General features: G+C 32.5%; 3 protein-coding genes across 3 annotated transcripts in view; all 3 read left to right on the forward strand.

The window, feature by feature from the left end:
* Positions 1-5,167: 5,167 nt before the first annotated feature.
* On the forward strand, positions 5,168-24,056 carry LOC123703862. The gene is made up of 9 exons (XM_045652041.1): positions 5,168-5,959; positions 6,125-6,375; positions 6,462-6,557; positions 8,051-8,155; positions 17,102-17,229; positions 17,505-17,613; positions 18,574-18,649; positions 20,556-20,705; positions 21,267-24,056. Exons 1-9 carry the CDS (start codon positions 5,865-5,867, stop codon positions 23,257-23,259), a joined length of 3,003 nt encoding a protein of 1,000 aa, XP_045507997.1. The 5' UTR covers positions 5,168-5,864; the 3' UTR covers positions 23,260-24,056.
* Positions 10,581-13,670, forward strand: LOC123703869. Its single transcript, XM_045652053.1, has 2 exons — positions 10,581-10,863; positions 11,268-13,670. The coding sequence occupies exon 2, from the start codon at positions 12,240-12,242 to the stop codon at positions 13,461-13,463; it is 1,224 nt and encodes a 407-aa protein (XP_045508009.1). The 5' UTR covers positions 10,581-10,863; positions 11,268-12,239; the 3' UTR covers positions 13,464-13,670.
* Positions 18,199-25,735, forward strand: part of LOC123703864 (piggyBac transposable element-derived protein 4-like) — a 32,399-nt gene continuing 24,862 nt past the window's right edge. The window contains exon 1 of the mRNA XM_045652045.1: positions 18,199-18,557. The gene's annotated coding sequence lies outside the window, so the exon portion shown is untranslated. The remainder of the gene's footprint in view (positions 18,558-25,735) is intronic.

A 25,735-nucleotide genomic window follows, 5' to 3' on the forward strand; every position in this document is an offset into this window, starting at 1 on the left:
AGGTGACATCTGTATATTGTTGTGTAATACTTTATTGGACGGATAAGATTTAACCAAGGATTGAAAAATCAGCCCTTAATGTAATTATGAATTTATAAATAATTTAGGGCGCTTGAGCATTATTTATAGACTAGCTACGCACATTTCACGTGTACACATCGAATATTTTTATTCATTATCAAAAATAAATAGTTGTGCCTTAAACATAAGACTTGAAGGCTAAATTTTGAAGCAATAGCGATAAGTTTCTCATTTAGTTTGCGGCTGCTCAAGTTATAGTTCCTACATTGAAATAATTTGTTCATTTCCGTTGGCATAATGAAAGGGACGTCTAATTACAATATTCACATATTTATTTTCTGTAATTTATTGTCTAAAATGTGAGAAATAAAACAAACAAGAAAGAAGCACGTATATAAATAACTCGATACGATGAAATTTAGAAAATTACTAGTTGTAACGGTACCTTTGGTATACCTAAACATTGGTCCTTCGAGCCGGATACCGCAGATTATAAAATAATTTGGCAAAGATATTTTACGAGATTAATAATGTGATTTTTTAACAACATTACTTTAAAAATATAGGTCTCTTCTATATTTTACAAAATATGTTTAGTTCATAATTTCACAAAAAAATTGTATCGAAGAATCTCTTCGTCAAAATGTCTCTTTCATTATGTCATATGGAAATGAATGATAAAACCTTGACAATTTTGCTGTATTTTATCAAGTTTTGTGTAATTAATGAATAATATACGTAGATGTAGTTGTCCGTCCGTTGAAATTTTAGATTTAACGTTGGCATAGCTCACTTGTAACAACAATAATTTAACCAATATTATAAGGTGTGTAATTCAAGATTGTAAGAATATAATAATTTTGTCAATATATTTAAATGTCCGCCTGCGATTGATTGAAATTTATAGTACCTACCTATTATAATAATAATGTACCGAATAACTCGTATCTTCCAAAATGGCATCCAAATTTGAATCCTCATACTTAACACGAAAGCAACATTATTGAACAAAATTATTATATTCCACTCATTAAATCTAATTATTAAGAATCTATGAAAATTAATTATACCTTCTAAGTGTTTCTCGATTTCGTATTAAAGTGCCATGTTGTTAAATACTATTTAAATGAAAATTATCCCATCTTGTAATGTAGTAAACAATTTTAAATCTAGTACCTAAATTGTTATCTAATATCTAACGGTAGGTGTAAACGGACAGACTTAGAACACTTATTAATTTCAGTAAATAAATGGAATTGAGGTTATCTTTTACTTGTGTAGCTTGAATGGTAGATTTCTTTTTACAAAACAAACAGAAAATTAAGTTGTTTCTAACAAGACATCAAAAGGAATGGAAGAGTTGCAAATTACATTTATTAACACTAGAGCGCACGCGCGGGGGACATAGGTCACCCAGTGTATTATATTGCTAAATATTTTTTTAAAGAATCGTGCTTGAGTGTTGTTGTCTCAGGTATTCCCCGACTATCAATCACCGGACATTTTAGCAGCGTGACAGCTTCCTTGGTGCAACGAAGTGTACTCTGCGAAAATATAAAAGTACATTGGTGACGCATGTCCCCCGCGCGAGCGTTCTAGGAAGTTTTTGAAATCATACAATTACGAGTGAAAATCAAGTATACCCCTTTTATTTTTTACTGCTCTTATGATAAATTTATACTTTTAAGAAATTATTAATATATAATCGTAACTTAAATCCAAATAAAATACTCATATTCGAGTGCTAGGACATACTTATTTTTTATTGAAAATAAAATTTTATTGGATAAGAACAAATTATTCCTAAACTGTATAATTAGATGATTATTTTTATCAAATTTGTAGTTTCCAAAGTAAAAACAACTGATTGATCACAATAAGTAAAAAATTAGTTACTTTTCACAGAGGTTTATGTTTAGCTCATAATTTAAGTAAAATGAGAAAATATTGATATTTTTTTTGTTTCATCACTTAAAAATAAAGTTGATTCATAAATAAGTACTTCGTTTACTCTTTAAACTACGATTTTTATGAATAAAAATAACTGCGTTAAAAACAACCGACTTCAAAAACGGAAAAGTAAGAAATAAAAAAGATTTGATATTATTAATTACTACATATTATTTTTATGTGCTATTTATTAAAAAGGTTTGATGTCGGTGCATGGGCTTAATACTAAGTGCTTAGTGTTTGGCACCGACTTCAAACCTATTTAATAAATAGCACATAAAAATAATATGTAGTAATTAATAATATCAAATCTTTTTTATTTCTTACTTTTCCGTTTTTGAAGTCGGTTGTTTTTAACGCAGTTATTTTTATTTAATACTTTTTAGTGTATTTTTCAACACGAATCAAACGAGCCCAAACTCGATAAAGTTGAGTCAATATATTACTGAGTTCCTATGGCCACCTTCCGATTCCATCATCAGATCAGCTCCATGTCATGATAATGTTTCATCGCTATCCAATTTACATTCGTATACAAAATTTCAGCTCAATCGGTTACCGGGAAGTGAATCAAAGTTACTTGCTACATTGAAATTAAGTCATCGAGTACAGACAAAAATGCTCATAAAATAAAAACTACTAGGCCTAGCCGAATAAAATTTTTATGGGACCAATTCGACACCATTCCGCATCGAACAAAAAAAGAATCACGTAAATCGGTTCAGAAACCTCGGAGTAATCGGTGTACATACATAAAAAAAAAAAAAAAAAAAAATATACCGGCCGAATTGATAACCTCCTCCTTTTTTTGAAGTCGGTTAAAAAAAAGTGCGTCGTAATGGGTGACATATGTAACCCACGCGTACACTCAAGGAAAATTTTAGGCGCGAGCGCTCTAGTGTTATGTATCGCGCTGAGTCATTATTGCATATGTATAATGACTACCAAACACTATGAAAACATAAAAACTTGCTGTAGAATTTAAATTATTACGCTCCTTATTCAGGCAGTTGTTTCAAAAAAAATTGACAATTTCAATGAAACGGAGATGGAATAAATATATGCTAGTACTTTTGGGACTAAATATATAGAAAATACATACCTGAAAAAATTATAATAGGTCACTCAATTCTGATTCTGAAAGTATTGATGTTCTATAGATTAGGTGTAAATATAGAATAACTTATTAGATTTACTTGACAATGCGCCAGTGAAATGACGTTTTTCACGAGGATAGTTTTAATATTGAATGAGCCTCATTTATTATAATAGTTAACGATATGTAACGATTGTCTTAATTATTATATTAAGGCCTATTCAAACTGTTCCGCAACCCAGTTTGGCGGTAGCGCATACCGCTCTAGTTAGAATAGGCCTTTACTCATTGGAAATTTAGTATGGTATAAGACTAAACGTATGTTAAAAAATGTTATCTCGTTTTGGTCACGTTACAAGTTATATTGAATAAGGTCTATTTGGGACTCATAAAAAAAAGATACGGAAATTAAATTTAAAAGTGCGATTTGTGCACAAAATATGTTCAGAATAAGGATGATTTTGATTATTTAAAATTATAACTGCTAAGTGCTAATTAACCAGAATATCTAGTACTTACTTAATTATTCTGGCGAAAGAATGGCTTTATAATTGTTTATTAAGAGATATCGTTTTCTAATAAATATTTTTACGTTTCCAATTTTTTTTTTTATATATTTATGTGTGAAACATAAGCAGTTATCCGAATGAAAAACGTATAGATATTTGCATAGTATAATTTGTGTATGACTTCCATGAGAAATGATTCGTCTATTTCTTTGGTATATTACCTATACTTTATCATAGATATTTAATTAGTTTCTCCCAAAGGAAACATATCCCAACAATAACGTGCCACTGTTTCATATATTATGTATTATGAATTAAAGTTTTATATTCTATTAAAATAATTTAGATCATACCTACATGTCCTGGAGTACATCGGTCACTAGATCATTACATTATTTTCTAAGCTTTTTAGGCCACGGTATTAAAGCGGGTAAATAAGCAATTATGACAATTGCGGCCTAATCGTAAAACACATTTATGAAATGCAAACAAAACGGTTAATAACTAACCAAAGATTGGGCTGTAAACTTTTTTTATTGTCTATGGTCGCTGGTAAAAAGGCGCTAAACTGCGTTATTAGTTATTACCCACAATATTTTATTTTGGCTAAATTTTTCTTCATTGTCGTTCCTTTTAACATGACAAATAATTTTAAGTTACAGTTTCATAAAACATGCAATTTTATAAAGTATAACATGCTCATTGTATTTTAACAATTAGTTTTGTTATCTGATTATAGATATTTAGTTCGCATTTACTACTGTGTAATGTTGTGAGAGCGGTTTTAACTAAAAGTAAAAGCATGAATTTGAATTGTATAATTTATAGACGTTTGGTTTAGCGGTAGATAAAGTTTTTTTATTATGTTTACCTACTTTCGTAGATATTCTACATTGAGTTGAACGTGATAATAACAGTTGCTGGTTGAAGTGCTAACAATGAACGACTGAATGGTTTCTTAATTAATGTAAACTAAAAAAATATATCGGCAATAGAAGTTTTGAAAAGAATAAAAATGTATGTAAACAGTTTTCAACTCGCAGTTTTATTTTTCCTGGTAATTTATTATATCATCATAGAATTTTAATTTATTAAATGCATCTGAAAAGTATTTTTAAATACACCTACACAGACAACAAAGCCTGGCCATTTTTTTAATGAATAAAAATAGCATCACTTCGTACAATAGGTGGCACGTAACGTGGAGTGTGATGCGGAGGGGATTACTGTGCATGGTTTCTGTCGCACCCATAATCTATACTAATACATATTATAAAGCTGAAGAGTTTGTTTGTTTGTTTGAACGCGCTAATCTCGGGAACTACTGGTCCGATTTGAAAAATTATTTCTGTGTTAGATTAGATAGCCCATTTATCATATTATACATCATCACGCTAAGACCAACAGGAGCGGAGCAATTCGGGTGAAACCGCAGGGAACAGCTAGTATACTATATTACTCAGTTATCTTAATTTTTATTCCACGCCACTTCTATAAGGAACAAGTTACGATTGATACTCTGTGGCTAAATCCAACCAATACATCCCCTCCCTAAGTGACTGGCCGCCATATTGAAGATAACTTGCCTGACTTGGCGCCAAAGAGCTTGGCGCTTAGGTACCTATTCTATTCGCAGTTTTCGCACGTCGCATATTCGCGGGTTATGCTATTTTTGTTGTGTAATTGTGTGTTATTGCGTTAAATTGTGTAAAATTGACTAATTTAAGTGAAATAGATAAGAATTGTTAAGAATTATTTTAAACATGGATCCCGCTAAAATGAAAGTGCTCGATCTACGATCGGAGCTTGGTGCCCTCGGATTAGACACCAGTGGGTCGACACTTAGAACATCGTTTTGGTTAGGCTTCCATTATCAAGCAATTTTAAACTTCTTTCAATTGACATAGAGTTCAAATTATTTTGTACTTTTCAAAGACCTTAGGGAGAGTCTGTTCTGCCAACTTTTAGAAAAAATAAAAATATTTCTAATGTTGGCCTTTCCGATATCTTGTCAATGGTTAAGCAAAGACAACTTGATTTTGATTTATTGTTTACAAATTCAAAATGGCGTAGTAGTTTTGTGTTTGTCTTGGCGGTTACAGTTCACGACTTCATAAAATTCTATTTACTCGGCTAATCACTGGACATTTAACTATCCCAAATACGTTGAGTTGAGCCTGCTCCTCCGTTTTGTTGATAATTCCCCCCATAGTGAATCGTGTTGTGAGTAAGAACTATATTTGCGAGGTATTGACTCTATTTTAAGTGTGGTATTATTGTGATTTGTGATGTCTTATTTAAATCATAAATGTGTGCTTTGCGGCAAAAGGCGGATGCCAAATTCCAATGTTTCTTTATTTCGCTTTCCACTCGATCCAGACCGGTAAGTTACCGACTTCGTTGTTTATAGTTTAACTAAAACTGAACCCCGAATGTACATTGTTATCATCCCACCCACAAATTTTCAAAATATTCTTTCATTTATTTGGTCTATTATTATTTTAAATGGATAAACAACAATAATCTATTCTCATTCCTGTTTTTTCAGGTGTCGGTTATGGGTTAAATTTATTGGTAATGAGGATCTTGTACATGTGGCAATTGAAAATCTTAATGAAAGGAGGTTTGTTTGTGGGTCACACTTTTCTCAAGATTCTCTTAATAGTAAAGGAAATCGTTTGAAGAAATCTGCAATTCCAACAATGAATTTACCACACCTTCCACTTACAGATGAAATTCTGAAAGATTTTCCTTTACATCTTAGTTACAATAAACCGCAGAAACAAGTCCTAAAATCAGGTATGATATTATTAATTAGTGTAGTTAAAGAGCATCCTTAGTTAAATATTTATTTTTGTAATATTCTCTATTAATTTTTTTTCTAGGTCCGTTAATGGAGTGCACCAACATCAACATTCAAAAAAATCAAAGTAGTATTTTATCTAAAGATGCCAACTTCAGTGATAAAGAGAATGTTGAAGGTAATTTTTTTTTTGTCTATTTTTTGTCAAAGCCTGGTTTATTATTCGTGTCTATCGAATATACTATTTGTGATGAGATCTTATACAGTAAAAGCTCTTTACTCATGGGCAATAGGTTCCGTAAATGTGCCGCGAATAGAGAAACTGTGAATATGGAATGGTAATTTGTATGGGGTTATACATTCCTAGGAGACGAAATAAGGAAGAAAATACATACAGAAATCAGTTTTGTTGAAATTTTTGACCAAACATATTTATTAATTACCTACCATTTAATTAGGTATTATCTTCAGATTTGTTGGCTTGGCACTTTTTACTTGTTTTTTAGTAGGTAGACATTACTAAGCGTTTACTAAGGATAACAAATGATTTTTATTTAGGTAAATACATATATGAAAGTACATTTGACTGTACATGAGCTTTGACTGTACTCATATTTTTATATACCAAATATACACTTTTAACCTTTTTAACACGGAAAAGAGGGGAAATGAATGAATAATGGTAGTGTATTAACTATGTATTAAATTTTTTATCTGTTATATTTCATGACTGATCAGTGGAATAGCTACTAAATTCAACTTGCAACTCCACTAATGTGCTTGATGGTTATTGTAAAAAAATATATTCTGTAAATTCTAAATACAATGTCTCACCAAACATTACTTTGAACTAAGATTATTTTTTAGTAGTTTATAAATATCAGTTGTTAAAATTTGATTTCTATAAAACACTTTCTAATATTTTTTTATGCTGTATATGGTATGGTATTGCAGTTAATACTTATCCCAGTTAATAATTAGAAGCTATTTCTTAAAAGATTTACAAACACCCACATATCTATTCTAATATACATTAGTGTTAAGAAAATAAAAGTAATTTTATGATTGATTTACTTTTAAAATAGGTGTAGGATATACAAATTGATTTAGAAAACAATCCAAATCAAGTTTTATTATTAACAATTCAACAAATAAATTTATTTTGTACATTGCGGATCATACTCCAACATCAACAGTAGTAAATGTGTCAATTAGTGATTTTGTTCCTCTGGCATCAAGTTCTAAGGCATCAGAACATTTGACTTTGAAAAGGAATAAAGGTTTTATATTATTATTTATATATCTATAACCTGTCTTTCCTTTAGTTATATAGGTATATTATCTATACTTATTAATATTATAAAGCTGAAGAGTTTGTTTGTTTGAATGTGCTAATCTCGAGCACTACTGGTCTGATTTGAAAAATTATTTTGGAGTTAGATAGCCCATTTATCGAGGTAGGCTATAGGCTATATATCATCACACTAAGACCAACAGGAGCAAAGCCACGCGAGTGAAATCGCGCGGCACAGCTAGAAATTTATAAATATGTTGTTACTAACAGGTACCTTCCTCTTGAACTGACACAAAAGCAACTTTGTTACCTGATGTGATTTTCAATACTACAGTGTTGATACAAATTTAAGATCTGTTTTATTTTATATATTTCAGATTATACTGCTACATCAAATATAATTAATTTGTCAACTGATGACTTAATTCCTATTGCATCAAGTTCAAAGGCACCAGAACATTTGACTTTCAGAAGGAATACAGGTATTTTTTTTATTATCTATATATCTGTATACATTCTTTGCACATGTTACTGTTGTATCCTTGTACATCCTTGTGAAATGTTTACAAATCTTTTTAATTTAATTCATAATGAGTTTGAAAAAATCTTTAAAGTTAAATCTTTAAGTATTACCAAGGATTTACCATTTAGCCAATGGGCAACACCTAGTATACACAGATGCAGGAATGTTTTATATGAGTTATATGGCATGAAGCAATATAACAAAGACATGTCATTTCTTAGTTATGTTAGAAATTATTCAAAAACTTTTAAAAAAGTTTGTTTCACTGCCAAGTGCTTGTATGTCAGAGATAAAATACGCAACTCTGATAACAAAGTTAAAACGGTTTGGTCAATTATTAATGGTGAAATGGGCAAAAGCCAATCAAATAGTACCATAAAACTTGTTAATGCTGGTAGGGTCATTGACAAAAGTGCTGATGTTGCGCTTGCTTTTGAAGATTTTTTTAGTAGTGTCCCTGTTAGTATTACCGAAAAATTAAATTCGTCATCAGCGCTTGCGGAGTCCTACTTGAGGGACCATGTTGCTGAGTGTAATGTATTATTTGAATTGCGACATGTGACTGCAGAGGAAATTGTTAAAACTTTTAAAACATTAAACTTAAAAAAAACATGTGATCTCTGGGGAATGTCTGTAAATTTAGTAAATAATATTATAGAAAACATTGCCAACCACTTAGCGTTTATATTTAATCAATGTTGTGACTGTGGTATATTCCCTGATTTATTAAAGTTAAGTAAAGTAATTCCTTTATTTAAAAGTGGTGACCAGGAAGACTGTAATAACTATAGGCCAATTTCCATTTTACCAACTTTGAGCAAAGTCTTCGAGAAATTAATTTTAAACCAATTATGTAGTCATTTTGTATCAAATGGTTTACTGCACGCCAAACAGTTTGGTTTCACAAAGGGGCGCTCTACTACTGATGCTGGAATAGCTCTTTTGTCACATATATATAAAGCATGGGAAAATTCAAAGAATGCTTTAGGGATATTCTGTGACCTTTCTAAGGCTTTTGACTGTGTAGAACATACCACTCTATTACGGAAACTAAATTTTTATGGTATTAAAGGTTTATCTCAGGACCTCATAGCTTCATATCTTCAGAACAGGGTACAAACCGTTGTTGTTAATGGAGAGAAATCTCGCGGTGCGCCGATTAACATAGGTGTTCCGCAGGGATCTATCTTAGGACCGTTTTTGTTCTTAGTATATATTAATGACCTACCTTATTATTTGCAGGATATGTGTGAAATAGTACTGTTTGCAGATGATACCTCATTAATATTTAATGTGGATAGACATGACTCAAACGTTGACGAAGTAAACTCTGCTCTTTTACGCATATCCAATTGGTTCACTGCTAATAATTTATTATTAAATGCAAAAAAAACAAATTGTGTAGAATTTATCCTTCCAAATGTAAAAAAGGTAAAAAGGGATATTATTTTAAACGGGGAGGTATTATACCCTGTGGATTCTACTGTTTTTCTTGGATTGACACTAGATGAGAAGTTACAATGGGGGGCCCATGTTGCCGCCACCGCTGCTAAGCTTAGTTCAGCTGCATATGCAGTTCGAAGAATAAGGCATCTCACCGATGTAGACACGGCTAGATTGGTTTATTTTAGCTACTTTCATAGCATTATGTCCTATGGAATTCTTCTATGGGGCAGGGCTGCAGATATTGAAACTATATTTATATTACAGAAAAGAGCCATACGCTCTATATATAATTTACGTGCTAGGGACTCACTAAGAGATCTCTTTAAGAATACTGGTATCCTCACTGTACCATCACAGTATATATTTAATAATATTTTATATGTACACAAAAACGCAGACTTACACACAAGAGTAGGAGATAGACACTGTTATGGCACAAGGAACAGAAATAAAATTGAAATGCCATTTTACCGGTTAGCTAAAGTTAAAAATTCATTTATGGGTCAAGGTATACTTTTTTACAACAAAATTCCTCATAGTATTAAAGAGTTTAGTAGTGCTAAATTTAAGAATTATGTAAAAAACGTCTTAGTTCAGAGAGCCTATTACAGCATTAAGGAATATATGGAAGATAAAAACCCATGGAGGGTTGTCGCGTGAGAACCGCAGGACAGTTCTTTGGCATATTATGATAATATATACGTACGGTTACTTACATATTTTGTAAAATTAAATTGTAATACTGAAATGATTTAAAAGAGCAACTATGGAGTTTCTTGCCGATTCTTCTCCATAGATACTGCTTTCCAAATCGGTGGTAAATGATAAAAATATGTATTGACGTTTCAAAAGTGCTTCTCGAAGAAGTCTAATTGAATAAATAAATGTTTGAGTTTGAGTTTGAGTTTGTTTGTACATACTATTATGATATGATAAGAGTAAGTACATAATTAATATAATAAATAATTTTGAATAAATTTAAAATCTTTGAGTATGTAAATCATCTGTACTCACTACTAATTTTGATAAATAATTAAAGAGTTTGAATTTGAGATTATGTCATTGTACTTCACACTTATAACATGTTAACATCATAATCCTCAAAATAGTTTTTGAAACATATCCATTAATTGATTTCAGTTCAAACTGCTTTTGAAATGCCAGAAGCTACAGTTTTGGTTCAGAATTATAAGAGGTTAAAAAGCTGCAATAAAACAAAAGGTAAATTGTTCATATTTTATTAATAGTTGCATCCTGCAGTTTCATCCATGTAAATAAATGAATTTTCCTTTTAATCCTTAAGTTCCTGTTGGAATATCAGTATAAAAATAGTCTTACTCCTTACTCCTTAAAACATCAGCTATCTGTCAGTGGGTTCCATTAAAATCGGTGAAGCTGCTCCAGAAATTAGCCGGAACAAACAGACAGACAGACAGACAAGCAAAAATTTAAAAAATTACTATTTTGGTATATGTACCGTGCATATATCCATATGCATTAAGTAAATAGTGGTTATTTTAATATTAAAAACAGACACTCCAATTTTATTTTTGGTATATAGATTTTCATCATAAGCATTCCTCTTTTTTTTATATAAAAATGATTAGTTTTTTATCCCTTTTCAGATATTACCCGGCATTTGACAGAAAGGGAAAAACGCTTGCTAAAAAAATTACAAAATACAAAGGTTACAGTAAAAAAATTGGCATCTTCATCTTTGAATCTTGATAAAATTGATTCGGATGTACTAAAGTCAATTGTAATGAATGCATTAGCAAATCAAAAGAAGAGACCACATGGCAAGCGTTGGGGCTTAAAAAATAAAATAACATCATTAGCAATCTATAAGAGATCTCCAAAAGCATATAGGTATATGCAAAAAGTTCTCCCTCTACCAAGTGAAAGAACTTTGCAGAGAATGTTGAAAGAACTTCATATACAACCAGGGATATATGATAATATTTTAAATAACCTTACACATAAAACTACACAATTAGAAGATCAAGATAAATATTGTGCAATTTTGTTTGACGAAATTGCGCTAAAAAAGCGTTTAATTTATAATGAATTTGAAGATAAGGTGGAAGGTTTTGTTGACCATGGCCCTGGAGAGGACATGGAAAGAACCAATCAGTTGGCAGACCATGCCCTTGTATTCATGATCCAGGGCCTAAGGTTCAAATTCAAACAGCCAATTGGCCATTATTTTGTGGAAGGGACAATATCCTCCCAAAAGTTAGCCAGCATTATAAAAACAGTTATAAAAAAAAATTACCGAGACAGGTTTCAAAGTAGTGACAGTTGTATGCGACCAAGGCCCTACAAATGTAGGAGCCATAAATTTATTAAAGCATTTATGCAATCTGGATCGGGAAAAAAATTATTTCATAACGGAGGGAGAAAAAATTTACATAATATATGATATACCTCATTTATTCAAATCCCTCCGTAACAATTTTTATAATGCTGGTTTAATTAAATTTAATGAAAAATTAGGCCAATGGAGTCATTTAAAAAAAGCTGAGGAGAGAAATAGAAGTTTTTTAAATTTTAATAAATTGACTCCATTGGTCGTAAACCCAAATTTCAAAATAAAAATGAAAGTAAAGTATGCAGCACATGCTTTAAGCAATACAATGGCAGCAGTACTTAAAATGATGGCATGGAGGGATGACAATGCAGAAGCCATTGGTGAAACTGCATATGTTATAGAACAATTAGATAAATTATTTGATTGTACCAATGGCCCTGCTTCATCCAAAGATATTAAAAAGGGTATTCGGGAGAATGTTTCCGAAAAAACAAATCATGTTGCGTCCTGGAATTATTATTTAAAAATAATGCAAACCCTAAAGTTCATAAATGCAACAACATTCAAAGAGTCTAAGAATGTTCGTTGCATCAAAGGATTTCAAATATCTTTAAACTCTTTAAAAGATATTTGGAGTCTTTTGAATAAAGCTGGGTTTAAATATTTAAATTTAAGGCAATTAAACCAGGACTCACTGGAAAATTTGTTTGGCAACATTCGACAACACAGTGTAACAAATAAAAATCCAACATGCTCACACTTTACCGCGGCGTTAAAATCCTGTATAATAAGTGGTTTAACAGGTCCACATAGCCGCGGTTCTAATTGTGAAGCAGATTCAAATGAACTTTTTATGACTTTTGTGGAATTAAATCGATTAAGTAGAAAAGAAGACAGCAAATCAGCTAAGCCAGCAAATCTATTGGAAGAAATTGAAATTGGATACTATTCTAGTGACATTTCTTACCCTGTGTTGTCACTTCCCGAAGATCCTACAATAGAGGAATACGAATTGGATTTGTACTCATTTGAAGACCAACCAGTTGTCTATGTCAGTGGTTATTTAGCTGCAAAATTATTAAATAAAAGTACTTGTATTAACTGCAAACAGTTTTTGTCCATAGATGATCCTAAGGATGACAACTTATATAATTATGTATCCTTTAGAGAGTGGTGGCAGAATAAAAGAACATTAACATATCCATCTAAAAAATTATGCCAATGTGTGAATGATGCAAAAAAATATTATGAAGCCACACTTTCTAATAGGATACACAAGTTAAATATTGGGCAAGAATGCTGTTTGCAGTTGAACATTAACTGTGATTTTGCATGGCTCCGTTGCCAAAAACATTATGTTGAAGTGACAGAAAATTTAATACGGAGCCTCAGCAGTCTTTTTATAAGAAAGACTTGCAAAATCATAAATGATCAATATAAAGTAACTGAAAGTGAATTAGCAGCTAAAAAAAAATTAATGCAACAGCAAAGAATGGAAGCCAATAAGTAGAGTCTGTTTGGTCGTCAAAAGAGATTTTACCTAGAAAATTTTCTATCTACGGGTTGAATTTCGGTACCTCGTTTCTTTGCCGTGCACGCTGCTATATTGGAAATGTGGCGTCTTAAGACCATTTCTTGTGTATATCTCTACTTCTACGTATTTTACTGTGCTCACATGTATAAATGAAATAAAAATTAAACTAGGGAAAGTTTAAGAACTTCAATGTAATTTTTTAAACTTATGATGTTAAAACTTAACATAAATTTATTTAAAGTTTTCTCTAGTTTTTTTTTATTACATGCAATATATAGATAATTTTCATGTAAAATAATGAGGTAATTAATTTTTTTTTATTCGCACATTTTATTGAAAATATCTTGTCTCCTTATTTTACGGTGAAAATATTATATTTATATGCAAAGAATTGAAATGTAAAACAAGAGAAATTTCCCAAAGTTTTAGTAATTTTTAACACAATAGCGCTTCAAAGTTTAATACATCGTGTGTTTGCCTTTGGGGCACTTTACCTTAAAACTATTCACTTTACATAAGTATCAAAGGGTAATGACATACATTTTAGGAAATTTCTCTAGTTTTTTATGTTATTGTTAATACGATTGTTTTATCTATATAGATGATTTCCACGTAAAATAATGAGATAAATAAGTTTTTTAATTCGGTTATTAAAAGTACACTTTTAATTAAAATATCTCGTACTCTTCTCATTATACGGTGAAAACATCTATATATGCAAAGAACTGAAATGTAAAACGAGAAATTTCCCAAAATTTTAGTAATTTTTAACGCACGAGCGCCTCAAAGTTTAATGCATCGTGTGTTTGGTAGATAAAGAACTAATTTCGACGTGCTCTCATATCCAAAACACATTTTGTGTTTGACTTTGGTGCACTTTACATAAGTATCAAAGGGTAATGACATACATTTTAGGAAATTTCTCTAGTTTTTTATGTTATTGTTAATACGATTGTTTTATCTATATAGATGATTTCCACGTAAAATAATGAGATAAATAAGTTTTTTAATTCGGTTATTAAAAGTACACTTTTAATTAAAATATCTCGTACTCTTCTCATTATACGGTGAAAACATCTATATAGATAAATAACTGAAATGTAAAGTAAAAAAAAATTGGAATTTTTTTTTATAAATTTTCACGCACGAGCGCCCCAAAGTTTAAATCATCATGTGTTTTGGATAAAGAACTAAATTCGACGTGTTCTCATATATCCAAAACGCCTTTTGTATTAGACTTTCGGGCACTTCACATAAAAACTATTCACTTTACTTATGAAAGGGTAATAACATATATTTTGGGATTTTTTTTTAAATATAAAATTGGAGGAATTTTCTTTAAATTGTGTGATTGATTTATATTGTTAAACAATATAATAGTTACTTTTATTGTAGGAGCGCGTCAAAGTCACACAATACACTGTCGTGTAATTTAATTTAATACCTACAAAAATAATAAACTTAATTTGTACGTATGTAACAAATTACGTTTAAATCATCATTATAATTATTATTATTTTTTATAATATTTTTTTCAAATACTGCTGAATCTATTCCGATGGATCCTTTCCGATAGATCCTTTTGAAGTACTGGTTACCAAAAAACTGCAACTAAAATCATAAAAAAATATTAGCTATCTTCTTGAAAATATAATTAAAAATGTAAAATAATATATTACAATTTTATTTCATTTTAAACGTTAACTTAAAATATGTATTAGATAATTATACAAATCGCGAAACCTATTATAAATTAATAACACAGTGGTGATACTTGTAATGAAGTTATCTGTCATAAAACATTTTCATTTAAAAGTATTGGGTGGCTTTGAGGCGCTCGAAAAAGATATAAATTTTAGGAGGTTAAAATTAACTCATATTTTATTTATTTATTTATTTATAGTAAGAAACTAGAGATAAAATGCCTAAAATTTATGTGATTTTTTCAAGTAGGTACTTTACGATCCTACTAACAATACTCTACTTAAAAGCCTAACCGTCGTAACTGTTGATATTAAATATAATAATTATGTAATTAAAAATATTTATGTAAACCCTGACAAAATAATGATGATACAGTTAGTAAAAAATTACGTTCCTATTGTTAGTTGTATCGCATAATACCTCGAAGTCTAATTCAGAATGCTTTTAAAAAAATGAAATACCGTTACATAAGATGAACACGTAATGAATTAGACTTTGAACTATTAATACATTAAAAGTATTGATTTTTTAGAAATCATAAAAATATTGTGTCATAATTTTTGAGAAAATTCCTCTAATACATGTTTTCGCCGTAAAATCTGTTGGAGAGGAGATATATACAAAGAAAACAATGGTTCTTAATTGCTATATTTTCAATATGGCTATGCGCACGGCAAAGGTATAAGGTATCGAAATTCAGAACGAGATTATACAATCGCCAATTCAGAAATCCCGCAAAATATTCTACGTAAATGTATAAAATGTAAATCCAATTGTATTCTCATACTTACTTAATATCAAGCCGGATTAAGACATGCCAATAAATTTAAGATTTCGTAAAAATGTAAGAATAATTTATTTTTCTGTTGATAATGAATAAAGTTATTGATCTATAGAGATGAAGTTTTATTTTTAATACCCCTGAATGAGGATAAATAGTAGTGATGTTACTGACAGAAAGCATCGATAATTTTATCGATATCGATATAAAGTTTTATCGATAGTACTACTAATATAGGTACATCACTATACGTCAAGTTTGAAATGTTAGGTTGGCAGCAATGTGTGTCATTTTTGACGTAAGTGAGCTTATGTTGGTATATAAGATTCTCCCTTGGCCAAAGCATGCATATGTGTGCGTGAGCTCGAAATCGAAGTACTGAGTGCCGTCTCTTCCTATATTACTTGCTCTGTGTTAGACACTAAGGGCAACAAGCCGGCATTAGTGGAAAGGTTAAAAAAGGCGCTCGAAGCTAAATCAGGAAAAAGTAAGCATTAAATTGTATATTTATCGTAAGTAATAATAATGCAATGTTTCGATATTATTTAAACTATAAATCAATCTGAGCACGTGTAAAATGACGCCGCCTCCATGTTTTAGTGGTTAGGTAGGTACGCTTCCCAATTCCCAAAACCTGTCAAAATTATAAACGTACCTAACCCATTCGAAAAGCGAATTGATTAGGTACGTTTACATTGTAGCGGGCACTAGCGGGTAGGTACATATTTTGATGTTCAATTTAAATAATAAAACATGACACTGAGGAAATCATTAAGATCTAATATAATATATCAATTTTAAATTTGTTTCCTTGTAATATGTTTGTACTTGTAGTTATAAAATCAATTGTTTGTTTACTCATGTATAAGCATTTTTTTTATATTTACAATTTTACACCTCAATTCAATACCTCAATCTTTATAAATCTAGTTAGTGATAAATGCTCATGGTGAAAAATTACAAATTTTATAAGTACTTAAAGTAGTTCACAGTTTTTTCACACTTGAGAATGATAAAACTATGTGTGATTTTTGTTTCATTAGTCAGATATAGACATAGCATAGCATATCAATGGTGTTCACATGCATTGATACATTTTGAGATATCTATATGTATGTTTTTGTTTCAGACCTTCCCGACACATCAATTTTAGATACTTCAACAGAGGATGCCGACGAGCCTCCCACTCCTTGCAAACCAGCTCCCAGAACTACTAGAAGAACGTCATCATCAAGACTGGCTGCTACTCCTATTATAGTAATAATTTGAAACTTTGACTTCAAACCTTGAAATATTGATTGCAGTTATTTTTTTAATAGGGCGGGTTGAATTGAGGCTGCAGTATTTCTAAGTTTATTATTATAGGCTATCTAACACTGAAAGAATTTTTCAAATCGGACCAGTAGTTCCTGAGATTAGCACGTTCAAACAAACAAAGAAACTCTTCAGCTTCATAATATTAGTGTAGATACAAAGATTTTCCCCAAAAAAGTTTTAAATAACATTGAAACTAATTTCCCTTTAATATTCAGGAAAATGGTGTAAAAACTGAAGACAATGCTGAGGAAGCGGTGGAAGTGAAGACGGAACCAGCGGAAGCAGATGACAGTACAGCTGACAGCGAGAATAAGGAAGAAACCAGTTTGTACATTTATTCTTTTAACCCATTGAGCCCCGAGCGGCCAGATCGGTCCACGACACAATAGATTTTCTATTGTGTCTGTGATTCTGGGGCCTGAGTTATTACGGGCTGATTTTTCAATCCTTGGTTAAAATTTATCCGTCCAATAAAGTATTTTACAGGTGACATTTTAATATGTTCGTGTAATACCTTATTGAACAGATAAATTTTAACCAAGGATTGAAAAATCGGCTCTAAATATTGTCATATAATTTGTGGATGTAGTATTTTATTGGATTTAGTATAGCTGTATCTATGCCAGGTGTGAATAATAGTAATAAATTATTTATTTGGCAGTAACAAAAACCGATTTGATTACATCAAATACAATCTACATGTAAAAGCTTCGTTGATAACTACTTATACTGAAATTACCTAGATGACCTACGCAATTTTGTCTGCTTTCATATGAAATATTATTGCAACATTTTTCATAACATAAAAAAACAACTTCTTTTTTTTTGTACTTACTACCTACCTCCTTTTTCATAATATTACTCCACACAGTAGGTTGCCTGGAAGAGATCACTGTTAAGTGATAAGGCCGCCTTCTGTGCTGGACTAGTTATAAGTTTTAATTTTAAGGATTTATTTGTATGCCAGTACAATAAAGTGTTAATAAATAAATAACAACACGCTGTTATGCCTCCTCTACACTTCTTCTACAAAACTTCGCGAGGAGCGCATTCGTTCATATTCAGAACGCACTTCGAGTAACTTCGTGCCCTTTGACTCGGGCACAAAAACCGACAACAAACGGAAGTCGGCCGAGGTGAGGTAAAGTGGGATGAAGTAAGCCGAACTGCCTCTCTACATTATTCTATTCGTCTTACCTCGTTCAACTTCGAGTAATGTAGAGGAGGCATTACTAATAGCAATAATAATTATTAATAATATAATACAAATTATAATGACAACAGGTGAGGTGCCAGAAGTGACTGAAGACCAAGTGATGCTCGGAGCCAAACTCGACAAGAGGATCAAGTTTGTTATCAGGTAAATGTTTTTAGTTTTTTTTTACTTTAATAAATAATTATTGTGCCCAAGAATTCAATATAATATATTACACATAAAATTAGGGAAGTCTTAACGATAATATATCATACATATTTAGCACTAGCTTTCCGCCCGCGGCTTCGCCCGCGCAGTCAAAGAACCACAAAATAAATAAAAAAAGTGAATCATACTTGAGTTGCGTCATCGAGCGTAGTGTGTGATGGTTGTCTTGGTGAAACGAATATTTGGATTGTGAATTATGCCGAGAGGAATAGAAAGGTGATTGATAATTGAGACGTATATTACTGGAAATTTTACGTAGAATACGTTTACGATATTGGTTTTAGGGATATTTGAAGAATACTCAGTTAAAAAGTGTCTCAACTTGTCAGTGCGCAATATATTTTGGGACGCAAAATGGCGTTTTTTATCTTGTTTGTAAATAATGGAGATTTGTTATTATTCGTAGTGAAATACGTTGTGTTAATAACTCAGACCCCGGAATCACAGACACAATAGAAAATCTATTGTGTCGTGGACCGATCGGGCCGCTTGGGGCTATTGAGCCCCAACCCATTGGGGTTAATGTGTGAAAATATAAGTGAATGTATTTGACAATCGTGTAGTGATATGAAAACGTGAATATGATCATTTGATAACTCAGCATTATCATGTGAGTGTTAGTATGTAAGCAATTAAAAATAAAACAAAATAAAATCAATTTCTATAGAAATAATATATCGTCATGATTACATTTTTATGTTATAACTAGTTTCTTCTTCTTTCCAAAAATATATCATACATGGCATATAATTATAGAACAATAGGGTAAATACAATTTTCAAACTCAGTAATCATAAAAAAGCTAGATTTTGTGAACTACCTCGACACTATCGGGATCGGTGTCGGCTATGAGTAGTACCCACAACGGGTTAAGGAAAATAATGTCAAGGTCACGTTCAGTGACACCGGTCCCTTCTGATGAGGGTCTGAGCGCGAGCCGGTGCTCTGCCAACCTGCTCTCGTGTGAGTACAGTCACAGAATACATAATAGTAGCTAAACGCTACAGAACGGACACTCTCCACCTCCCGCCAAAATTAAACACTTACCTCACCCCGCACGATCAGCCTGAAAATGGTCCGTATTTGTCTGCAAGGACGATACGCAACGAAGATTGACAACATTAATCAAATTGACTTAAAGTAATTTTATTATTTTGGATTTGTGATTATCGTTTTTCGTAGAAAATGGTTAGATATTGTGCTGTTTACGGATGTATTTCATCAGAAAAACGCGAATTTTTTTTTACGCTAGTCACAAATGTGCCAACCATAAAGCGTTAACACACACATTTGCAGTCTCTACAGTGTGACTGTCAAAACGATAATTTTGTATGGAGTGTCCGTGGTGTGGTACAGTCACAGAATACATAATAGTAGCTAAACGCTACAGAACGGACACTCTCCACCTCCCGCCAAAATTAAACACTTACCTCACCCCGCACGATCAGCCTAAAAATGGTCCGCATTTTTCTGCAAGGACGATACGCAAAGAAGATTGACAACATTAATCAAATTGACTTAAAGTAATTTTATTATTTTGGATTTGTGATTATCGTTTTTCGTAGAAAATGGTTAGATATTGTGCTGTTTACGGATGTATTGCATCAGAAAAACGCGATTTTTTTTTTTATGCTAGTCACAAATGTGCCAACCATAAAGTGTTAACACACACATTTGCAGTCTCTACAGTGTGACTGTCAAAACGATAATTTTGTATGGAGTGTCCGGGGTGTGGTACAGTACTGAATATTAACTATTCAAATAGTATTAGGTATATTATGAAATAGCCACAATGGCTTGAGTTTTTTTTTATTTTATTAAATCTGTATAAATTTTGTTTTAGCTCTTCTCTGCTACCGCCACCACCGCCTAATCAGGCCTTTGAGACGACAAGGACCCCTGGGGGCTCCATTCGAAATACAGAACCTGTAACAATAGCGCGCACTCCCAGGGGCTCTGTCAAAAGAAAACGTGTCGTCGAAGAGTCCATTCAGTAAGTTTAATTTATAATTTTTTAGTTGGGAGGTTTTTTTTTATGCCACTATGTAACGGGACCAGCAGATCGTGCACCTGATGGTAAGCGCCACGACCAACCATGGACAGGAGGTAATTACTATCGGACTAAGTCCTGCAACCGCCACATAGTAACTACACTAGCATATAGTGCCCTTTCGCCGAAACCCAGAAGTGATTAAAACACTTCTTTTTCACGGTAAAATAACTGGCACTGCGGTGGTACCTACCTAGACGGCCAAGTACAGGAAACCTACCACCGGTTAAAGTTAAAATATGTATCGATTACTGAATTATACTTTTTGAAGTTATACTTCTTTAGGCGCGATGGAGAAAAATGTTGAGAGTGAATTTTCACGATGCGCGCGCACACCGACACTTAAATTTAACAGCATGAAGGTAGTTCTAGGCGGTATTAAAAATTGATAACTATGTTCAAGTTGTATATTCTAGTATTTTTTCCATACGCCAAAGAAGTATAACTTCTAACGCGTGTACATAAGTACACACACTCTTTATTTATTGTATTTTTTTTTATTAGTTTCACCTCAGTCGAGAGGACAGCCGCCTGCGGAATGGACCAGGAAGAGGATGAGGCTGCGCTGGAGGATCCGGAGCAAATGGAGCATGTGCGGAAGTGGGTGTGTGAGTTGCCGTCGCCAGGCACTTCCGGGTGTATACCACCGTCGTCTAGTGTGCCCGACCCTGTGCCATCAACATCAGGTACTACGGTTCCTATGCACACTAGAATACGGGAAACCGAAGGCAGTGAGTTCGATTCCGATTTCGATGATGAATTCGATGTCGACGAACTCATTGCTTCCGGCGGTATGACTCGAAATATCCCGGACGACGACGAATTGGATGATCGTGTTCGTAAAATTGTACAATCGGTGGAAAGCGCAATGGATGAAGCTGTCGACAACTTGGTTGGCACGTCTACTGTTTTCCATTGGCAAGCAAACTTTGATAGCTTTGGTGGTGTGCCTGAAACCTTTTCAGGGCCAACCCCAGGAGCTATCAAAGACTACGATACGCCCTATGAAGCCTTTACAGATATCTGGAGTAGAGACATCATGGAGCTTATCTGTAAGGAAACCAATAGATATGCTAAGCAAGTTGTCGATGCTGAAACTGCAGCTGGCACTTTGAAAGCATCATCTCGTTTACATCGTTGGGTTGACACCGATGTAGACGAGTTGTATTTGCTTTTTGCTATTTATATATTCATGGGGATTGATCCGCGTACTTCTCAGCATGAATATTGGAAGGTCAACAGCTATCTGGAAATGCCAAAGTTCAGACAGTTGATGACATACAACCGCTTCATATTGCTAAGCAAATTTCTGCATTTTACGGACAATTCTGATGTGAGTCAGGATTTGCCGTTAAGTGGAGGAATACAGCTTTCAGCAAAGTTGCGGAAACTCGCACCAGTTATTTCCCATTTAAATTCAAAATTCGAGTGTTTGTACAATTTAAATCAAGATATAGCTATTGACGAGTCATTGACCTTATACAAGGGCCGCTTGTCCTGGGCTCAAGCTATAAGATCAAAGGCCGCGCGATTTGGTATTAAATCTTTTGAACTTTGCGAGTCTAAAACTGGATATATGTACAGGTTTGATATTTACACTGGGAAGAATTCTGAACGCAGCAATGTGGCTCTTAGTGTTGATTTAGCTGGCAAGAGTACCCAAGTGGTACTCGATTTATTGAAAGGTCTCGATCGGAGAGGACACTGTGTTACGATGGATAATTATTATAATTGCCCATCGTTGGCACGGTACCTTAAAACTTTGGGATTTGATTGTCTGGGGACATTGCGCCCTAATCGCGAACACGTACCAGAGGAGATTGCTAAGGTTCCGAAGAATGTGGCCAAGGGTACGATCGTGAGTCGTCACTCTGGTGACGTTTCATGCATTGCATGGAAAGACTCCAAAGTGGTCACTATGATCTCCACCTACCACACCGACGAAACCTATGTAAGTCGAAAGGCTGGACGCGAGCTTGTAAAGCCCGTAGTTGTGAGAGATTACAACAATACTATGGGAGGTGTTGATCTGAAAGATCAAAAACTCTCTATGTATTTGTTGGAGCGAAAGAGATGTTTGAAATGGTACATGAAAATGTTTAAAAGGCTGCTGAACGTCAGTGTGCACAACGCGCTCATATTATTGTTGAGTTCTTTGGGTCGTCGAAATATGGCTTTGCTTACGCATCGTAAATTCCGCGAACAGCTCGCCTCAGCCCTCGTGACGGCTCATCGCCGCCCGTCACGGGAGATTGTAGTGCCTGTAGAGGAAAATACGAGGCTAAGAAGGGACATCATGCACGTACCCGAATACCTCGCCTCTAATAAGAGAATGCGTTGTCACATTTGTCTTCGCAATGGTACACGAAAGATGGTGCATTTGAAATGCGAAACCTGCGACGAGGCTATGTGCTTTGGGGATTGTTGGAAGGTTTGGCATACCGCCCAACAACTCCCAGGCAAAATTATCCACGTTCGAAAAGGGAGGCGTAATTGATAATGCATCATCTTTTTGTACTTGATTTGAATGGTTCCTGAATGATGATTAGAATGTTCCTGATGAATGAATGGATTTGGTTGTGTTTGCCATTATGATTCAATTTCCCTAGACAATAATCTTTCCATAAATAGGACAATTGCTTGTTATGTTATGATGTAAATTCCAGATTTTTTACTCATAGCATTGGTTGACACTAGGCGGAATTCTTAGTCATACAGTATTCTGTTGCTTTGCAGTTAGCGGCGCCCTTTGAGTATATAAATAAGTGCCTTTGTGTCAGTTGTGGCATTTGTTATCCTTTCATTCAACCCCATTGTACAATATTACGACACGTTATCTAGTTCGCGGTATGTGTGCGCGTGTAAGAGATGATTGAATGATTGTTATTATATCCTAGATGTACATATTATTATAATAATGTAATACATATTGACTGTATGCATCGTCATGATTGTTTCATTAGATTGTGTATGTATTTTATAATACACAATTGTGTATATATTTAGTTACTGTAACATCTATCAACATATATTTTATAGTTTGTATTGTAATTTTTTCTATTTTGTTCGTCAACTGACTAGATATTAGTGGATACTTTTGTGTTCAAAATGATGATGAAATGAGAATGATGTCAAAATAAATCAGTACCTATTTGTATACACAACTTTGTGTTTCTGGTTTTATTTGAGTTTGTCCATAAAAAATTATGTATGTTAATTGTAATAATCAAAATATTGTATGATTGTTTGTATGAAATACCTACCTATTTTTTATAAATACCATTTTTCATATTATGTTGATGACCGTTTTATTTTTGTGACACCTATAATATATAGAAATAAACGGATTGAAATGCTGCTGAAGATGAGCACTTTTAAAACGCTAAAATAAAGTTATTTTTTATATTAAATAAAACAACATTTTTTTTGCAAATCCGACATTTTACTTAAAAAGATAACATTTGTTTTTAACAGACAATAATTAAAATTTACCCACTATGGCAGTCATTAGAACATTTTTCATCAACATTTAATTTCTCTAAATTAAATATTCTTTTAAATTGTCTCATACTGTGTAATGCAACCCAATAGTAAGCTAAATGGTGCCTTATAGTAACAGCACTGTTATAAGTTTAATTCGAATTAGGGTCGATTTTTCAATCTTTGGGTAAAACTCAGTCACCCGTCCAATAAAGTATTACACGATAATATTAAAATGTCACTTGTAAACTGTCAAATACGAACAATAAAATTAGAATACATATTTGAAATGGTAGTTTAATACGTTATTCGACGAGTAAGTTTTAACCAAGGATTTTTAAGCCCTTAGGGCCGATTTTTCAATGCTTGGATAAAACTTATCCGTCCAATAAAGTATTACACGATAAAATTAAAATGTCACATAAACTGTCAAATACGGGCAATTAGAATACGTTTTTAAAATAGTAGTTTTATACATTATTCGACGAATAAGTCTTATCCAAGCATTGAAAAATCGGCCCTTAATTTTATTAAGGGCCGATTTTTCAATCCTTAGTTAAAACTTATTCATCGAATACCGTATTAAACAACCATTTCAAAAATGTGTTAGATCTTTAATTGGTTTCTCTCAAAGGAAACGTATCCCAACAATAACGTGCCACTGTTTCATTATTATGAATTAAAGTTTTATATTCTATTAAAATAATTTAGATCATACCTACACTCTAAGTACCTACATGTCCTGGAGAACATTGGTCAATAGATCATTACATTATTTTTCTAAGCTTTAATTTGCTATCAATTAGGCCACGGTACTAAAGCGGGTAAATAAGCAATTATGACAATTGCGGCCTAATCGTAAAACATTTGAGATTGACTGTAAACTGGGCTGTAAACTGTATGGGCTGTAAACTTTTTTTATTGTCGCTGGTAAAAAGGGTTATTACCACAGTTGACAGATATATATACTACGTACATACAGTTAGGAAACTAAGCCCCTGCGATGAAATTATGACGTTTAGCTATAGGGCTGTTACCTTTTTGATATTAACCGACTTCAAAAATAAAGGAGGAGGTTATAAATTCGGCCTGTATATTTCTGTTTGCTTTTTTTCACAGTTGATTTTGTGGTAATTTTGAGATTAAAACCCGTTAAAATACAAAAATGGTGTAGCCTAAATATGAATTTACAAGAAGAAACAATCCAAATTAATACAGCTTGTAAAAGTAAATAAGTTTTTATCAGCGCTGTGTTTCGAAATCTTGTTTTGTTATGGACGCCGAAGGCTATTTAATGTACCTAAATCATTTATAATGCTTGATGTTTGTATTATACATAATATATTCAATAATTATTTTAAACCAGAATTTACAATACTTGTATGTAGGTATACCTACTTATTTATTTTTAAAACGATAAATTAAATTAAATTAAAAAACACAGAATATGCAAAAATAAATTAAAATTATTATTATACGAGCATAGAACCTCT

Source organism: Colias croceus, chromosome 27 (assembly GCF_905220415.1).
Source record: "Colias croceus chromosome 27, ilColCroc2.1".
Classification (NCBI taxonomy): domain Eukaryota; kingdom Metazoa; phylum Arthropoda; class Insecta; order Lepidoptera; family Pieridae; genus Colias; species Colias croceus.